At 40.9% G+C, this 15,696-nt stretch overlaps 1 protein-coding gene across 5 annotated transcripts in view; it reads left to right on the top strand.

Annotated features, from left to right (window-relative positions):
• Positions 1-297: 297 nt before the first annotated feature.
• Positions 298-15,696, top strand: part of utrn (utrophin) — a 176,227-nt gene continuing 160,828 nt past the window's right edge. For all 5 annotated transcript variants that reach the window (XM_086167542.1, XM_086167540.1, XM_086167541.1 and 2 more), the window contains exons 1-2: positions 298-717; positions 1,875-2,034. In XM_086167542.1, coding sequence (XP_086023668.1) covers positions 1,962-2,034 — 73 coding nt within the window. In that variant the 5' untranslated portion in view covers positions 298-717; positions 1,875-1,961. The remainder of the gene's footprint in view (positions 718-1,874; positions 2,035-15,696) is intronic.

Below are 15,696 nucleotides of genomic sequence, written 5' to 3'. Positions count from 1 at the left end.
TGAAAATACTTGTTAAGATATTAAAAGAAAATGATTTGGCTGGCCAGATTGAAGAAACAAAAAGAGCCAGATGTGGCCTGATAGATAGATAGATAGATAGATAGATAGATAGATAGATAGATAGATAGATAGATAGATAGATAGATAGATAGATAGATAGATAGATAGATAGATAGATAGATAGATAGATCGTCCAAATCGCGCTCTTATTCTGAAGGACGCGGTCCCCGGTGTGTGCCGGGGCGGTTGCACTCCGTCGCGCTTCACGTCGCCGCAGCCAGAAGGGAGACACAGTCCAATAATAAGTAACAGAGGCAAAGTTGTCGAACCCAAGTCCGCGGTGCCGCCGTGTTTCTGGTTGTAAACCCGTCAAACGTAACCATGAAATGAAACCGTCTCTCTGCTACCGAAGATTCAGCCCGGCGCGGTTTGAAGACCAAGAAAACCGGATTCTTTTTTTCTTTGGATTTTACAAAGGCGTCTCTTAAAGCTCCTTCTTTTCCTCATTTTTTGGGCACATCGTGGATACTTGGCTGCGCGATAAGTCACTCATTGAACTCTTCGCTTCCGACGCGCAAAAGATGACTTAGACTGAATCGTCTGCGGAACTTTTCGAAACTTTTTTTATTCTTTCAGTGGATCTGCCTTTCCGTGCGCGTCCACAGTTTGGACTTGTTTTGAGGGAGCACTTCTCCTGACTCCTCGGTGACAGCAGAGGTGAGTGTGTGTGAGAAGCTTCGGGCTTTAGACGTTAAACTTTAAAATCCACTGTCAAGAGTAACGCAACGCTTTTTAAAGGGAAGTCCTGCCCTTGGGTATCTCGGTGCTTTTACGCAACAGATGATTTTTCATTTTATTAACAATCTTGCTGGTTTATTATCCCGCTGTCACATCTCGGAAATAATAAAGGACACAAAAATATGAGGAAAGGGAGGGCATTTCATCTGAACGGCTCCGCATGAATGCGTTAAATGCATTGCGTAAATGAAACTCGTGCTTCCAGTTCTACTCTTGTTGACGTAAAATCCAAAAGTTTAGAGTTGAAAGGTCGAAAATTTGTGTACTGAAAGTCGGGATTCCTAAGTCGGGACTTGAGAGGCTGCCCTTGTCTTGTCCCCTCGGGAGGGAGAGGAACCAAAACATCCAACGTTCCCAGGTATGAATGTGATGAAGGCGGTGTGTTGAAGGAAGCTCTTTGTGTCGGTTCGAAACAGGAAAGGTCAAAGGTGAACGTGGTCATAGGATGAAATAAAGGAAGAAAAATAATAAAAGCCTTGTCATCGACATGGATTTTATGAAGAAATATCTCCCCCTGTTTTTTAATTGTATCCCCGGTGTGCTGCAGTTTTTGACCTGTAGATGATCTTCTTCATTTACCTTCAAAAGTGACCTATTTAAACCCTCATGGACTGACGCATTTGGCATTCTCCCCCCCATCAATGTTTAGGATGAGGGTCATCTCTTATTACAACTTTTGTGCTGTTTCAAGTTTGATCTCCCCCTTAGGGTTTCCAGCATTCAGGTATGCTTATGGTTAGTTTGACTATTCCCTTTTATTTGTCCTCTGCTGATGAGGCTTCCTCTTCACTGAGTTGAAAGTTGTTATTTTTGGGTCTTGTATCACCTATCCTGAAGTGAAACTCATGAAGCAAAGCAAGGACTGGTCATTAACTCCTTTCATGGTAAAAGCTAGCTATATTTAGATTGAATTCTCCTTAATTAAAGAACACCCCAGATCTAACACTGAACACTCGACACCAAAAAAGGTCTCAACAGCTGAAGTGTCTGGCAGATAGGGTTGAAATGAATGACACTGTGATCCCTTTCCAGTCTACGTGTGTATGAAAATTAAATTCGATTTCCTGGTTTTGCAGGTGCAGGGACTGTGAGAGTGTTTGTCAGGACGCTCCGCACTTTTACACATAATTCCACTTATCAACGCTTTGGATTGATTTCTTACCATGGCGTCACGTGGCGACTTTGCAGAGGGAGGACCCAATGAAGAGTTTAATGACATCATCAAGTGGAGATCTGGTATGTTTTGATAGATTCCTCGACTGTTTTTGTTCTGACCTTCGCTTATTGTCAGGCACTCATCAATGAGAAGTGTATCCTTTGAAGGGTCTACCATAAACTGACCGCGAATCATTTCTCCGCAGCGTGGCTATTCTGTTATACGTGTGTAAAAACAGGCACTGACAGGAAACACTGACAGGGCCAAAAATGCTGTTGTGCATGGTTAACCTCAGTTCCCATGGAAGCCTTGCGAGTAACAAAGGCAAAAGGAGAACCAGAGTTACTTGATAGTAAGGACTTAGTGAGGAAAAGAGAAAGTAAAGAGCAAAGGTAGCCAATGACGGCAGAGTACAGGGAAGACAAGAATGCGGTGCTGGGTTAAGAACGACCCACCCTGTGATCCCATTCTCACAGGATCATTCCAGACAACAGGTTTGCCTTTTGCAGACTCCACTCCATAGGCACAGAGTCAGAAATACAGTACATAACTTCATAATTATCTATGGAGTCTTATTTGGTCATAGTTTTATGTTGTAATGTTCACTGATGGGAGGGTTCAACGGGGCAATTTTGGCATCAAAAACGCACCCAGGATCTCACAGAACTGGGAAGAATTTTCTGGTTTATTTTTGCACAAGTATAAATGTCATTATAAAGGAGACTTTTTTTTTTTTTTTTTTTTCCTCCTCAAAATAATATCAGGCTTAGGTCAACAAATCGTCCAACTGTTCAGATATGAGTCTATAATCTTAGTATTTCTTATGTGCATCGATCTACTGAACTCTGTCTTTGTGTTGTGGACCTTTTTATCAGGCGCAATAGGAATGTGAGTTTGTAATTTGAAAGTGGCTGGTTAAATGCTTTATGATAGCCTGGAATAAATTTGATTTAGAAAAGGAAATTATCTAAAAAACCTGCAAGAGATTTTCCATTCTGGAATAAATTTTGTCACACACATATTGATAAGGGGGTAGGGGGCATCTGGAAACTCTTGTTCTTTTTTTCCTTTCCATTTTGTTCAGTCATTATCTAAGCTGAATCAAGTGCCTTTTCTGTGTTAACTGGCATCACAGAAAATAGTTATTTGGAAAAATGTATCAAGTCTGTCTATTTTTATTGAGCCTGTAGTTGTCATGTTGTCATTATTTCATCCTTTTATGGGTTTTGTCTTGGATGTATCATTTAGTGACCCCTAAAAGCAACCATGCAGTATGAACAAAAGTTTCTTTTGCTGTTGGTCCTATGTAGTCCATATGCCTTCACTCCCCTCGACTCACCCTCAGAAAGCTGGCAGACTCCGGCCCAGGAATTCCACCGTGCCGATGGAGTTTGTAATTTACAGCGTTTGTCTCCAGACCACAAAGCTTTTCTTACAAAGATTCTGGTTTCCTAGCAACTCTAAAAGTAATGTTTTCTTTTATGGCAATGAGGGGAAAATTTAGCATGTAGTTTAGTTGCTGACTGAAAAAAAACGCCTAGAATATAGAGGAGAATACATTTGTTTCTCCAGACTAACTCTCTTATTTTTACAGTTGTAGATGTACATTTGTTGTATATGTGAGCATAGTTGGATTACTAAAGTGTGGTTGAAGTGAAATGTTATGTTTCATAATCCTGGGGTCATATGAATGTGTTAATCCAGGGGAAACCCATTTCCTAGAGAACGTTGACATGAAAAAATGTTTTCATTACAACACATAAGGTATAAATTGTATCTTCTACCGTAATGGCACATTCGGAAGCGTTAATAAGGTAAATATTGTTAGTTGCTGAGATTTTACAGTAGTTTGTACTGATCCCCTGGCAGCTAACTAGTGCAAGGGAACTTGTGACAAGAAGCCAGATGGGGAGAAAGAGAGAAATTCGCTGCCTCGAATGATTGACAAGCTTCGTGTGTGTGGTTTGCAGATGGAATAGTTGGTATAGTTGAATAGATAGTTTCTCTGTTTGGTTTGAGGCTAAGCAGTAAAAATGAACACTTTTATCAATGTGATGTTGGTTAATATAAAGGTGTATTTGAACAGTTAAGAAATTTACAGTGCAGTGGGTATACTTGGCGGACAGGCACAGACTTGCACACAGACTCCTTCATCTGTTTGGTCATGATTACTGATTGACAGAAATTTATCATCATCTGTCCTCATCCTGCGAAGCGCATGAGGGTTTGTGTGGAATGGTTACATGTCTTATTGTCTCTCTGTTTCTTCTAATGGTGACCATTGAGCTTGAAATAGTGCATTTGTTTCACAGAAATATATGCGCACAAATGCCTCTTGAGTAGAGCGAGAGGTGGCTCATGTTTTCCAACAAGTCATGTTCTTATTCAAGCCCTCAATGGGCTGGGAATAGAGGGAAAAATGCTTAGTAAAGGGCAGAGGAAGAAGGGTGCATGGTAGCAAAAGTAGTACAAAAGATTCCACTTCATTAGCAACTACTTAACAACCATTTGCAAGTTTATATGTTAAATCTGACCAACAGTATTAAGCGCAAAAACAAATGTTTAAATTCATATTATAGTTAATGTCTTTTGGGCTTTGGTCTTTAGTTAGTAAAAGAAGAAAGAAATCGACAGCCTGGACTCTAAATGAAATTGGGGCACAGTTATTCCAAATGGACTGAAACAAATGTCAAGAAGTGCTTTCAAGAAAATACTTTGGCCAAGTTCTGATGGTTTGCCCAGCGTGTAGACAAATGTGAAAGGTCAAATATCCCTAACAGTGTTAAGGGCTGTTGTTTAACAACCTTTACTCCATAATGGACCTTCTCCTGACATTTTTTTCTCTGTTTATTAGTCACTTGAGAGCCCTGCAGGGGAACAGAAACATTTGAGCTAAGGTTACCCCATTGAAATGCCTTTTTTTTAGATTTCTGCTTCTTTTGTTTCTTTCTTTTATAACCTTGAATGGGTTTCTATGTCTATAAATTTGAGAGTGCACATGGTATGGTTGAAGCCACAACAGCCTAAAGCTTTGCATTCATTTATTTTGAAATATTACTTTACTTTCCTAACTTTACTCATTTAACCCACTGAAGGCCATCTGCTGACACATCATCATTTGGTGTAACATGCAACATTACAGAAAATATGACCCTGTTTTAAGATAATCAGACCTCTTAAAAGGTCTGTTTGTCTTAAAATAAGTCAAACGCATGCATGGACCATAAACTACATTTGCCACAATTCATGCCGATCATGGTTTCTGCGAAGTGACGGCATCCTGCCATTAGATCGCAGTATATCCACATCGGTGCGATTTTCAACAAGTTGAGAAATACAAATGATCCTTAAATGTCCAGGAATAGAAAGGTTGATGCAGATGGAAGGCTGTTTCAAGAAAGATGGGAATGCATATGTAATATTTTGGATTTGAATGAGTAATAAATTCAGAGCTATTTAACATTAAAGAGTAGTTAATTTATTTTACATTACATTTGGTTAGATTAAGTTGCATTTATACTTCTTTTTTTTGTTACCATTACATGTGGCCCTTTGCAGGCAACCATTATGCTGATGTGGACCTCTGTGAAAATTTGACACCTTTGCTACCCACTACCAGGGATGCATGTGAAATATCCTAAATATTGCTCTTGGACTCTCAGCTGGCTAAATTATACAGTTCAGTGTAGTTAATATGTTGTGCATCCATGTTGGAAGGAACTTGGACTACCAGTTTGAAAATCAAATATTTGAAAAATCTGGTGGGGAAATTAGACAAAAAGCTCAGACGGGGAGAACTTTCTAACCTGTCAAGCGCTTTCATTACTGTACACAGTTATGCAAATACATCATGATGGGTGTGTGTCTGCATTTATGGGTTGTGTGCACAATGAATTCAAACAAAGACCTGTTTGCCTTTCAGTCATAGATACTTGACTGTTTAATTTTTTAGTTTCTGGTATTTGATTTTAGTCATCTGTTGGAGGCCTTATGAATGTAATTGGACTTTGAGAGGGGGAAATATCAGTAGGGAATGCAGATGCATGTGTATATGTGAGTATATATTCGTTTATATGTGCACAGATATATTAGTATAAGGTATAGTATAAGGATACAAGTTTGTGTCTGTTTGTGTCCGTAATTGTATCTGGCTGTTTGTGAAGTGGGATGTTGCAAGCACCATTAAATCTTGGATGGAAGTTTGGGAATGGAATCACTGGCTAAATTATCTCCCCGGGGTTCAGTTGTCTGCCTCTTTGTCCTTGTGAATATGTGTTTGAATTTTTTTTAACAGCAAACAGGTACTTTGCCCAGTTTCTCCAAAAGCCAAACTTTTTCAAATAATGAACAAATAATAAAGAAGTCTTATAAACAATCATATCTGTGAAATATGCATCTTTTTCCCTATAGCAAACCACCTTGGTTTAAATCCCCTTCTCTGCCCCCTTTCCTGGCTCATTAGTGCTACAAATCCATGTTGTCCAATCTACCTTCTGACCTCTCGCATGACAGGATTTACAAAAACAAAAAAACAGGCCTGAGAGAGCTCAGATTAACCCTTTAAAGCAATAGTGGTATTTCTTAGCTGAATAAATAGCTCCAAGGGCTTGGAATTCCCAGTTTTCAATTGCCTTCCACTGCTTTCAATTCTGCATCCATTAGTTGCTTTGACAATAACAAATTTCTAATTACTTACTCTTTATTAACTCTAAATGTATGTTTCCAAGTGTTTTTGTGTTCGTATTTTATCTTCGCTAAGAATATATGGTCAGTTTTGCAGTGTTTCACATCTCACATTTCACATCTCCATACACGTAAGAATTATTTTTGATGCTTAAATCACACTATTTTACTGCTCCTCCCCCATGGTTTACATATGACATAAGGGTGAGTCATATCCTCATTTTTATATTGTGGTTGATCTTAATTTTGTACTTAATGTACTTTGACATTCCAACTCCATAAAAGTCATGATGATTTGTTCCTATCTGTATGCTGCCAAAACCTGTTCTAATTCACTTAATCCTAATTTGAGAAATGTACTTTTGATAAGACTGAGTCATCTTGGAATCAGCACCATACCTGATATTTACCAAATTTTTCATGGACCATGGAAGGGACAGGCAACAGCATGCCATGAAACTCATGGCACATCATGCACATCAACTCCTATCTCTTTCTGTCCTGCAAAATACTAATTGCTGTCATGTAACTTTGGGCTGACAGAAAGCACGTTATAAATGTGTATTCAAGATTAAAGTTTAGATTGAGGGAGGAACTTATGAGTCTATGCACCACTGATAACACATTTTGCAAAAGACCCTCAATATGTTACAACTTAATAAATGCTGTTTTAAAACACACATTGTAACCCGACAAAGAAAACCTTTCATTTGCCACATAAATCCAGTAGTTTCTCTGAAATATCCATCCATCCATCTTCCCCTGCTTATCTGGAGTCGGGTTGCGGGGCAGCAGCTGCCGCAGTGAGGCCCGGACCTCCCTCTCCCCTGCCACATGGTCCAGCTCCTCTGGGGAGACCCCAAGATGTTCCCAGGCCAGTCTGGAGACATAGTCTCTCATAGTCCCTGGTCTTCCCCGTGGTCTCCTCCAAGATGGACATGCCCGAAATACCCCGGGAGGTGTCCAGGAGGCATCCTGACCTGATGCCCGAGCCACCTCATCTGTCTCTTTTTTATGTGGAGGAGCAGCAACTCTACTCCCAGCTCCCCCTATTTGACAGAACTTCTCACCCTATCTCTAAGGGAGAGTCCAGCTCGCAGGACACGGTCAAATGCCTTCTCCAGACCTTCTCCAAAACACATGTAAAGTGGTTGGGCAAACTCCCATGCCCCCTCGAGGACCCTGACTAGTTTTAAGAGCTGGTCCGCTGTTCCACGACCAAAACGAAAACCACACTGTTCCTCCTGGATCTATGGTTCAATGACCCGGTGGACTCTCTTCTCCAGCATAGCTGAATAGACGTTACCAGGGAGGCTGAGGAGTGTGACCCCTTGTAGTTGGAGCACACCCTCCGATCCCCCTTTTTAAAAAGGGGTATCACAACCCTGGTCTGCCAGTTCAGCGGCACTGTCCCCGACTTCCACGCAATGCTGTAGAGGTGCATCAGCCAGGAGAGCCCTTCAGCATCCTGAGCCTTGAGGAACCCAGGGCAGACCTCAGCCACCCCCGGAGCCCCGCTACCGAAGAGCTTTTTGACTGCTTCAGCAACTTCCAGAAGTAGGTGTGTCCACTCCAGAGTCCCCCAGCGCTGCTTCATTATTGGAAGGCGTTTCAATTGGGTTGAGGAGGTCTCAGAAGCATTCCTGCACCAATCTACAACTTCTCGAGTTGAGGTCAACAGTGCTCCATTCCCACTGTACAGTGTTGACGGAGCACTGTTTCCCCCTCCCAAGCCGCCAGAGGGTGGACCAGAATCTCCTTGATGCCCACCAGAAGTCGTCTCATGGTCTCCCCTAACTCCTCCCACGCCCGAGTTTTTACCTTGGCAACCACCGAAATTGCATGCCGCTCCAGAGCTCCACACGTCAGACAGGCCTGATAGGACTCCTTCTTCAGTTTGACGGCATCCCTCACCACTGGAGTCCATCAGTGGGTTCGAGGGTTGCTGCCCCGACAGGCGCGTCACCCTTACGGCAGCTCCAGTCTGTCACCTCGACAATGGAAGCACAGAACAATGTCTCCCACCTCCCTAGGGACATGGTTGTAGTTCTGCCGGAGGTGGGAGTTGAAACTCCTTCTGACAGGGGACTGTGCTAGACGTTCCGAGCAGACCCTCACATTACATTTGGGTCTACTAGGTCTGACCGGCATCCTCCCCCACCATCGGAGCCAGCTCACCACCAGGTGGTGATCACTTGACAGCTCCGTCCCTCTTTTCACTCGAGTGTCCAGGACATCCGGCCGCAAGTCCGACAATACGACCACAAGGTCAATCGAAGAACTGTGGCCTCAGGTGTGTTTGTGCCAAGAACACATATGGACAACTTCATGCCTGAACATGGTGTTTGTTATGGACAATCTGTGATGAGTACAGAAGTCCAATAACAAAACACTACACGGGTTCAGATCTGGGGGCTGTTCCTCCCAATCACAACTTTATATTTTCATTGATGGACAATGATGATTTAATAAAAGCATCAGAGTTGTCACTTAAAGACTCTTCTATGTAAACAATCATGTGCACAAGAGATGGATCAGGCTGCATCTGTGTTAATGCCATAGGGTTAGATGAAAAAGGTTGATTCGCTGTGGCGGCACATGAAGGGAACAGCCGAAAGGGGAAGAAGAAGATGAAGATGGCGATAGTTTCTGCCCCCCCCCCATTCAATCATTGGAGCAATGGATGCTCAGACAAGTGTACAAAGAAGGAATGGAGGAGGAGTATGCTTACTCTGTCGTTCTTGTGCAGCTCAGTGGAAATTCCTTGTTGGTCTCTGAAGTCCTTCAGTCAGTGCCAAGACCAGCCTCACCCAACCTATTAAATTCCCCTGACCAACTGCTGCGACTCTCTGTGGAAGGAAGTGGACTTTTATTCAGTGAGACATTGGAAGTTGGTCAGGGTGGCTTGGGCTGGTTTTCCTTCTCCACTTCCTTTCTGTTGAAAAAAGTAAAAGAGAAAGCAAAACACAGTAACTTTTACTTTCTTTCCCCTCCCTCCATGTCATGCTAGTTCATTGTCTCTCTGGGAATAGAATTGTTTGTTCAGATGTCCCCCCATGACTAAATATGTCGGTGGGCAAATTGATTTCAGCTTTTTCCCCCACTCTCTATTTCCCTGAACTGGCTGGCAGGCTTGCATCAAATGTCAAAAATGTCACAATTTTGAATGCATAGATGATCATTTTACTCTGTCAAAGAATTCTCTGTTAAATTTGCCAATCAAGTGTATGTCACAGCCAGAGTGTGCATGGTGCTTTAGACTATTTGGGTCAGTGTGGGCCATGTTTATCTCTTGTCACTCCCTGTGACATGCAAGAGCGAATGCTGTCACTACGTGTTTTCATGGTAGAAGCAGTTGTCGTTTGCAGCGCTCTGCAATGGAGCGCAAATGCATCACTGTCACCTGTCACTTACCTAGTAATTGACAAGTTTAAACAGTCTCTGCTCTTGTCACTCAATTTTCTCACCCTCCTGTCAAAAGTTTCCTTGTGTGTGTGTGCACACACTTGTGATGTCATGAGAGAAAAGCCACCCCAGCTAGCACCCCATATAAAACGTACCCTGCACACTCCATAAATGCTCTAACACCTTTTACTTCCTCTTTCTGTTATCTGATGCTCTCTTAACTATCTGATGCTCTCTCAGCACCCCCACCAACGTTTCTTCCTGTTCCGGCTTTGTTTTTTGCAACGTCTCTTTTGTTTTTAGAAACATGTTTAAAACCATTTTCTGTTTGTCATGAATTTGAATAAGTGGATGACATGGGGAAAGCGTAACTTTTTCAAAAGGAAAAAGAAGCCTGAAAAGTATCTTACTAAAGGTGAGTGTAATTTGTACATCTATAGTCTTTCTAGAGGAAGAATTACAGTATAATATGGTCCTGGAAACTCAATAGTTTATATACTCTCTTCGATAACAGACATGATTGACTCTCTTTCAATCAAGATCTCTTTCTTTTTATGAGCAAGAATATATTTTACATCCCAAGGGTTTGCTTGCTGCAGTTACATTGTGAATTAATCTAAACACAGAGTTCTTTGCTTTTAGTTAACTGCTCAGTTTATTGTGCACTACGTGACTTTCGCTTGTCGCTTTAGAAAGTGGGCAAAATGTAGCCGTATTATTAATTCTTACTCCTGAAGAGACCTTCTATCACTCTCATCTTCTCATAGGCCTATGACCAAATTAGAGTTTGCTCAAAGAAATTTAGTTTACTCTATTTACACAGTGATTGAAAGGGCTGCATGAAATCATGTATGCAACAAAGGTATATTAACCTAAACAGATGGTTAGCATCTAACTGGTTTGGACAGCTTATTGACTTTATTTTTTTTGGCTTCACCCAAGGCATCAAGCTGTGAGCTGATATTCTTTTAGCCTGAAATTCAGTGTTAGGGTACAATGCATTACCATACCAAATAGATGGTAGTAAACTTAGGACTTCTAAAGTTGCTCCATCTGTTGGAACCTTGAAGCAAGTGTTGTTAGCAGTATCCATATGTTTCAGCAAAATTTTTTATAAACTGTATTAAATAACAAATTATCTCAATTTGATTGAAAAGCTCAAATACTATAGAGACTGACAGATTTGCAGGTGTGCATGGATGAAACACAGATGGAAAAATAATTGATGTGAAAAACCATGAGACAGCTTGTTGAATCCATCCAATCCTGTTGGATTCCTACTGGTTTCATGAAGAATTGGTCAATCACAACTGTGTTACGTTTGATGGATTAGGCCTAAAATAAAGATCAATGAATAGTGGATAACAGGGGGAAAAAGTCCCTGTTAATGTATGAGTTTTCCTGTAAGCGTTGTGTAATATTGAGAGGACTGTGGCCACAGAAATGAATTGAATCACCTGGATGCTTTGTTTAACTTAAAAAGATTATTAAACACAGAAACATATGCCAGACACATTGACATTATGGAGTAAGTTGTTATCTCTACTACAACTCTGACTGTTCTCAGATTGAATTGTGATTCTACGTTTTGCTCATTTGTCGAGGATAGTCTGGTCTGAGGTCATGTGTAACAACCATTGGGAATCTCCTGTTATGGTAAAATAAATACAGATTCTGTGACCAGCTTATGTCTACTCAGAATGTCTCTAGTGCCACGTTTCATAAAATTGGTTTGCTTTTATCGGAGAACTTTACTGATGAGTATGGATACCAGCTTAGGCCACTGGCCATATTGTTTAGGAGGAAAATTGTTCTAATAAGACAAGTTGAGGTATTTTTAAAATTTAGTGATTAATACTTACTGCATTATGTATGCACTGAGTATTGACTGCAAGCTACTTGCCATTGTTTACATAAAAGCAATCAGTTTTGTTTGTGCTTTACTGAATTTATGCTTTTTGTTTTTTAAATCCATGGTTGAGAAAACTATCCTATTTTCTTTGATGTTGTCTTGGTTTTGTCCATTTTTGTTGTACCAAAAACAATGATTTTAGGTGAACATATCTTTTTAACAATAGTTTTGCACTAAACCTCTAAATTCTGTTATCATGATCACCATAGTCGCCTCCAGCATCCACTGTTATGTCTGTGTGTCGATTTCAGACTGATATGGCCTGCTTTGTCTTTCTCCTCCATCTTGTGATGCCACTTCATTCTAGGATGGATGGAGGTGAACAATGTCTCTATGTTTATCTGTATTCATCCCTTACCCCACGATGCATTTTGACTCTCCACCCCTGGCTTGCCCTGTCGTGTTGTGCTCTACCCCCAATCTATTTCTTTCATTGGCAGTGTCCCTCGTTCCCTCCCCTCCCTGTTTCTGCATTCTTCAGATCTTTTCCTCCCTCCCTGGTCAAGGAGCTCCAGAGGCAGAGGAGAACAGAGAGCAAAGGAGAGGGAGACAGGAATGTTCAATTATCTGCTGTGCAGATAGTCCTGGTCAGCCCTGCTTGCAGGGTTGTCTGACTTATTAATTTTTTTTGTGTCTGCTGCTTTTTTGCTTTGGCATTTTTGGTGCCCTCCGATAAAAGATGGCAGAGTTTGGGCTCAGGCTCCGAGGTAGGAACTTTTCACAGGTGTTTTTGTGAGACACAAGACTTGATGACAGCTAGGTGTGGCACAGGTGGAAAAATGCTGCTGTGCATATTGAAAAGTATTTGATGTTACCTATTTCATGTCTTTTCCCTAACGTGTTCCCTAAACAGAGATAATTGAGATTCAGTACTGAATGAGTTTGAGACTCACATAATATAATATTTTCATATAAAAATGACAATTTTCAATGCAGAAGGCTTTAGCAATATACTGGTATCTTGGTGCATATAAGGGTGTCAGCACAGACTGTTCTTAAACCATATGGATTTGCTTATAGCACATTGAAATAAATTGCATTTTAGACTAAGTTATGAAATTAGGTAAAATTCTAAGTGGATTCCGTTGCAAGTATTGTAAACAATTATTATTTTAAATTTGACACTGCATATCTGGCTTATCAAGTGACTTGGTTTTCTCCTCAAATTACCCCACTCTGTCTAGAATCCAGCGACCCCCACCTAACCAATGTTTTGCTTAACCCTACCAACACACATCTTCACACAATTAGAATTTTCAACCTGCCGAGAGGGAATAGAGCTTAACCTCGCATGTTCAGTGTTTGGCCACAAATTCAGAGATCTCACTGAGCTAAGACTGTCAACAAGACTCTGCCAGCTGGGGCAAGCATAGACAAGTGACCATTGGAGGAAGGAGGATGGAATGCATGGAAAATTATAGGAATTCTATGCATTCCTCTCAACCTACATATTGAAAATAAAACAATGCGATCAAACAAGAGCCATAATTTATGTGCTTGTACATTTGATTCTGTTGTGAGATTGGGATCAGACTGACTGGGAGAGAAACATTGGTTAAAGGCGAGCATGGAATGTCATTGTTAGACAATTACTGACTTGAAAGCCAGCCCTTGTAGTAAGTGTGTGTGCTTGGTTGGCACTGTGCTGAAAGACATGACAGCCAACAGCTGAACCTCCTTGCAGACTTCTATCAAGGTTAAGTTTACCCTGGGATGCATTTCTGCTACTCGGGCCTCTGTGTGAGAGGTGTTTCATAGCCTTGATATTAGCCCACCCAAAATAGTTATGTAAAACTCGAGAAAAAGATGTCTTGCTGAATTGAAACAGATTGATTGCTCATCTTTTACATTCCTGTTCCAGATAAATTTGGAAAAATTTTCTTGCCTTTTGATTATTTTGTTAAGTCAGCTCTGAACTCACTGAGATATGATTACTCAGCAAACAATTGTGGATGGTCTGGTTCTCACACAGCTGCATGCTCTCAGCAGCGTTAAAGCAGAGCCACATGGACCTATTGAAAACAATATCATTATTTCTTTATGACAGCTGAAGTTTTTCTTGGAAAAGACAAGGAAAAGACCAGCAAGATTTATTGCAAGAGCAATGTCTAGATTGACAAAATTTGTCAAATTGCATACAGTGGTTAACAGTCCGTCCCAAGATGTCAATCAGGTCATAGTCTTGCTGCTGATGTTTGCTGCGATGAAAGTTTCACGTTGTTAGAAGGTTAGGCTGGTTCTCTCATCATGTGACTATTGGTATGACCAATCTCCATACACCAACCAATAAAAATATATCTGAAGTTACACATGGATCAATAGGAGACTGGCTCTGATTCCAAATACCTAGCATTTAATTTCTTGTTTAGGTGCATCTATCCTCTGTACTCATTTCGTTGTGAATTTCTTAAGGACTTGATTTCTGCACAATTACTTTGTTGTTGATTGAGACACGCTGAAAACTCTGAATGTGCAATAGACGCTGTAATTTATTTGCATTGTTTTGGTGGCACCTCAAAAAGTGATTTACAATCATTCCAATCATTCCCAAATACATTTTTGCACATTTTACACAATTTGAGCTGTCTTAGTCAGTGGCAGCACAAATGTTTTAAAGCCTGACTATCACTGGCTATGGAAGTTAAGCTTTACCTGTTAGGTTAGTTCGGGAAAGGTAACTGGTGCCTACCAGTGCGGCTAAACTTTGTAAATATCTCTGTTTGTCTTAGCCCCGAGCGTTCATGTTTACTCTCTGATGCTGCTGTGGAAACCCAGATGGTTTGTTTAATTTTCACCCCAGTGACTCCTCCAGCCCCCAACCTGACTGTGCTGGAGCGGTCAAAAACCCTATCCACTTGTGAACTGGGAATGATACATGACCGGGGGTGGATGCAAGCTATTTGCTGTTCGTTTATTTTGGCTCCTCAAGTTTTTGAGTCATGTAACTTGAATACAATTTTAGAAAAAATGTTTTTAACACTTCTATAAGGGATTTGTGATGGAACAAGGTGATGAAATTCCTAAAGCACAGTCTACTGATAAAGTACTACCATATTTTCCGGACTATAAGTTGCTCCGGAGTATAAGTTGCACCAGCCAAAAAATTCACAATGAAGAAAAAAAAAACCACATGTGAGTCACACTGGATGATAAGTCGCATTTTTCACTTTGAAAGGCAAGTTATAGTTATAACAATAGAATAGAGAACAGCAGGCTGAATAGGTGACAGTTATGTTAACATAACATATTAACAGTTATTCAGATAACTATAGCATAAACAGCATAACAAGTTACCAAACTATTGATCTCACTCCAAATCACTCAATCCATTGAATTCTTCATCCTGTCTGTCACTTCTGAGCAACTTCACCAACTCCGGAGGTACACCAGGCCACTTCCTCTTCTGTGTGTCTTTTTTTGGGACCCCGTTTGCGGGTGAGTTGCATAAAGCAGTAACACCGAGACGGTTCTTCTGCAAAGTAATTTATATTCATTGCCTTGGCAACTACCTGGGCGTGGAGATTGAACTGCACTGTTGAAAAGCCTCCTCCGGCAGCATGTTGTTCAAGCATCCATTTGTGAACCTGTTCTTCTAGCTGTAACTATCTAGCTTTTAGCCCGCGATTATCTTTTAGGTTTTCATCACTGCTGTTAGAGTCTCCTCTGCTTTTCGCCAGTCCCTTACTAGTTTCTCACTCACTCCAGACTTTCTGTCTGCTGCTCGATTACTGTTTTAGGCTGC

Source organism: Fistularia commersonii, chromosome 20, assembly GCF_037954325.1.
Source record: "Fistularia commersonii isolate RoL2024-O1a breed Wild chromosome 20, RoL_Fcom_v1.0, whole genome shotgun sequence".
In the NCBI taxonomy this organism is placed as follows: domain Eukaryota; kingdom Metazoa; phylum Chordata; class Actinopteri; order Syngnathiformes; family Fistulariidae; genus Fistularia; species Fistularia commersonii.
This window is presented reverse-complemented; position numbering and strand designations above follow the sequence as displayed.